Here is a 2,290-nt window from a genome sequence, read left to right on the forward strand (position 1 = left end):
AGGACCTTGGGGAGCTCCAGAAGGTGGTCGCAGGCGCGCGCGTCCGCGGCGTCGCCGCAGCGGAAGACGGCGGCGCCGTCGGCGAGCGCGCCCCTCGCGACGCCGCAGCCCGCGCCGACGGAGCAGCCGTCGCCGACGACGACGCCGGCCGCCACGACGGACCGCGGCTTGAAGACGTTGTAGTCGCCGACGCGGGACGCGAAGCAGGCGCTCCCGACCTGGAACCAGTTGCCGTCGCCGATGCGCATGGGCGCGCCGGAGTCGTTGCGGATGGTCACGAGCTCGTCGATGGCCACGTCGTCGCCGATGGCGATGGGGCCTTTGGTGGCGTCGATTTGCGCCGAGGCGTGCACCGTGCAGCGCGCGCCGTAGGTCACGTTGGAGGACGACTGGAAGTCGGCCATTGTCGTTGTGGTGCAGCAACACGCGGCGCTCGAGCACTCGAGACGCTATCCCGCGCCGGCGCGCGCGCTGCGGCAAAAATATCTTTTGTCCGTGCCCGTGCCCGTCATTGAGCCGCGAGATCGTCTTGTCGAGCTTCTTCTACGTCCAGACGTGCGCCGCCGGCGCCCCCAAACGCGCGGAGGGACGCGCGCGCAGCCCTCGAAGACGTAAACGAAGCCTCCTCTCGGCCGGCTCCCGCAAAAAAACCGACGCAAACGCCCCGCCGCGCGAAAACCGAGCCAGGGCCCCGTTTTTCACCGCTCCCGCCGCCGCAGGCCATGGCCCGCTCCCTGTTCCTCGTGTCCGCGCTGCTCGTGTCCGCGGCGGCCTTCACGGCGCCCCGGCCCGCCGCCGTCGCGCGGCCCCTCGCCGCGGAGAAGCGCGGCTTCGGTTTCGAGGCGCCCAAGGTCGACCCGAAGACCGCCGCGGTGCAGCTCGCGGCCGTCGCGCCCGTGCTCGCCGCGCTGCCCGCGAACGCCTTCTCCGCGTCCTACCTGCCGGCGATCCTCGTGCCCGTCATGACCCTGTTCCTCCCCGCCATGGGCATGGCGCTCTCGTTCATCATGGTCTCCAAGGACGAGATCTAGACGATCCCATCCCCGTAAGCCTAGTCGCCGAAGAGGTCGTCGGACGTGGCGTCGTCGTCGAGGAGGAGCCCCGCGAGGAGGGCGGCCCCGTCGAGGCCGGGCTTGGGGACGGGGTCGAACTGGACCTCGAGGAGCACGGGCGTCCATTCGCGGTCGAAGAGCACGTCGATCCCGTAGACGGCGGCGCGCCGCGGCGGGCCCTCGGCCGCCGCCGTCGAGAAGCCCGGGCAGCGCGCCGCGCCGGCGGCGAGGACGTCGCGCGCGAGCGCGCGGACGCGACCGAGCGCGTCGGACCAGCGGCCGCCGGTCTCGCGTTCGTAAAACTCCCGGAACTCCGCCGCCGTCGGGTTCGCCGACGCGTCGAAGGTCGCCGGCGCGACGAGGTGCATGGCCGTGAGGTGCGCCGTGCGCCGCGACGGGTCGCCGCCGTAGGCGTCGCGCGCGACCCGGACCCAGAAGTCGCGCCTGGGTGGAACTCAAATCTTCAACCCGACTTCAATGTAATCGAACGGCTTGGACCGGACTCTTCGGCCGTGCTTCGAGAACTCGACGAGGGCAAACGACTCGTCCAAAAATCAGCCGAATCGACTTCGATGTGACCGAGCTAGAGAGTTCTGAAGTTTGGTTGGGATAACCCAGCTCACTGTTTGATTCCCGCCCAGAAGTCGCGCCAGAGCCGGCCGCAGAGCGCGTCGCCCTCGAGGCGCCGCACGAGCACGAGGAAGCGCACGTCGAACTTGCGCCCGCGATAGAGGGCGACGTCGCGCACGTAGCGCTGGGCGACGCGCGGGCAGGCCTCGTCGACGGCGAGCGCCGGCGCGAGGCTCGCGTCGACGCGCACCCCCTGCCCCCGACTGCCCGCGCGCGGCTTCGAGATCCACCAGGCGCCCGGGTGGGCCTCGGCGTGGCGCAGGGCCGCCAGCGCCTCGGCGCCGCAGCGGAGCTCGTAGGTCGCCGGGTGGTACCAGTCGCGGCCTGGGCAGGAAAAGGGTGCGAAATTCCCAACTTTGGAGGCTCCTATCTCGGTCATTTTCCACTCGTTTCGGCTGATTTTGGGACGAGCGATCATCCCTCGGAGCGCTCTTGACGCGTGGATGCTTTTTCCGGAACGCGCGCGCGCGGAACACTCATGTTGAAGCGACGTTGAATCACCCTTGTCCTGCCCTGGTCGCGGCCGCCGGTGCCCGCGGCGTCGTCGCCTCGCGACCGCAGGGGCCGCGACCCGAAGGCCGCGCGGAGCGTCGCCGCGAGGCGGTGCT

At 70.7% G+C, this 2,290-nt stretch overlaps 1 protein-coding gene across 1 annotated transcript; it reads right to left on the bottom strand.

Moving 5' to 3' along the window:
* Nucleotides 1–5: 5 nt before the first annotated feature.
* Nucleotides 6–2,006, bottom strand: AURANDRAFT_69221 (hypothetical protein; the record flags this gene model as incomplete). The annotated part of the gene is made up of 3 exons (XM_009044979.1): nt 6–389; nt 1,142–1,496; nt 1,676–2,006. Coding segments are annotated over 3 exons (1,070 nt in total), but the record flags the coding sequence as incomplete, so codon positions are not given.
* Nucleotides 2,007–2,290: the final 284 nt, after the last annotated feature.

The sequence above is a fragment of the Aureococcus anophagefferens genome, assembly GCF_000186865.1.
Source record: "Aureococcus anophagefferens unplaced genomic scaffold AURANscaffold_1150, whole genome shotgun sequence".
Classification (NCBI taxonomy): domain Eukaryota; class Pelagophyceae; order Pelagomonadales; family Pelagomonadaceae; genus Aureococcus; species Aureococcus anophagefferens.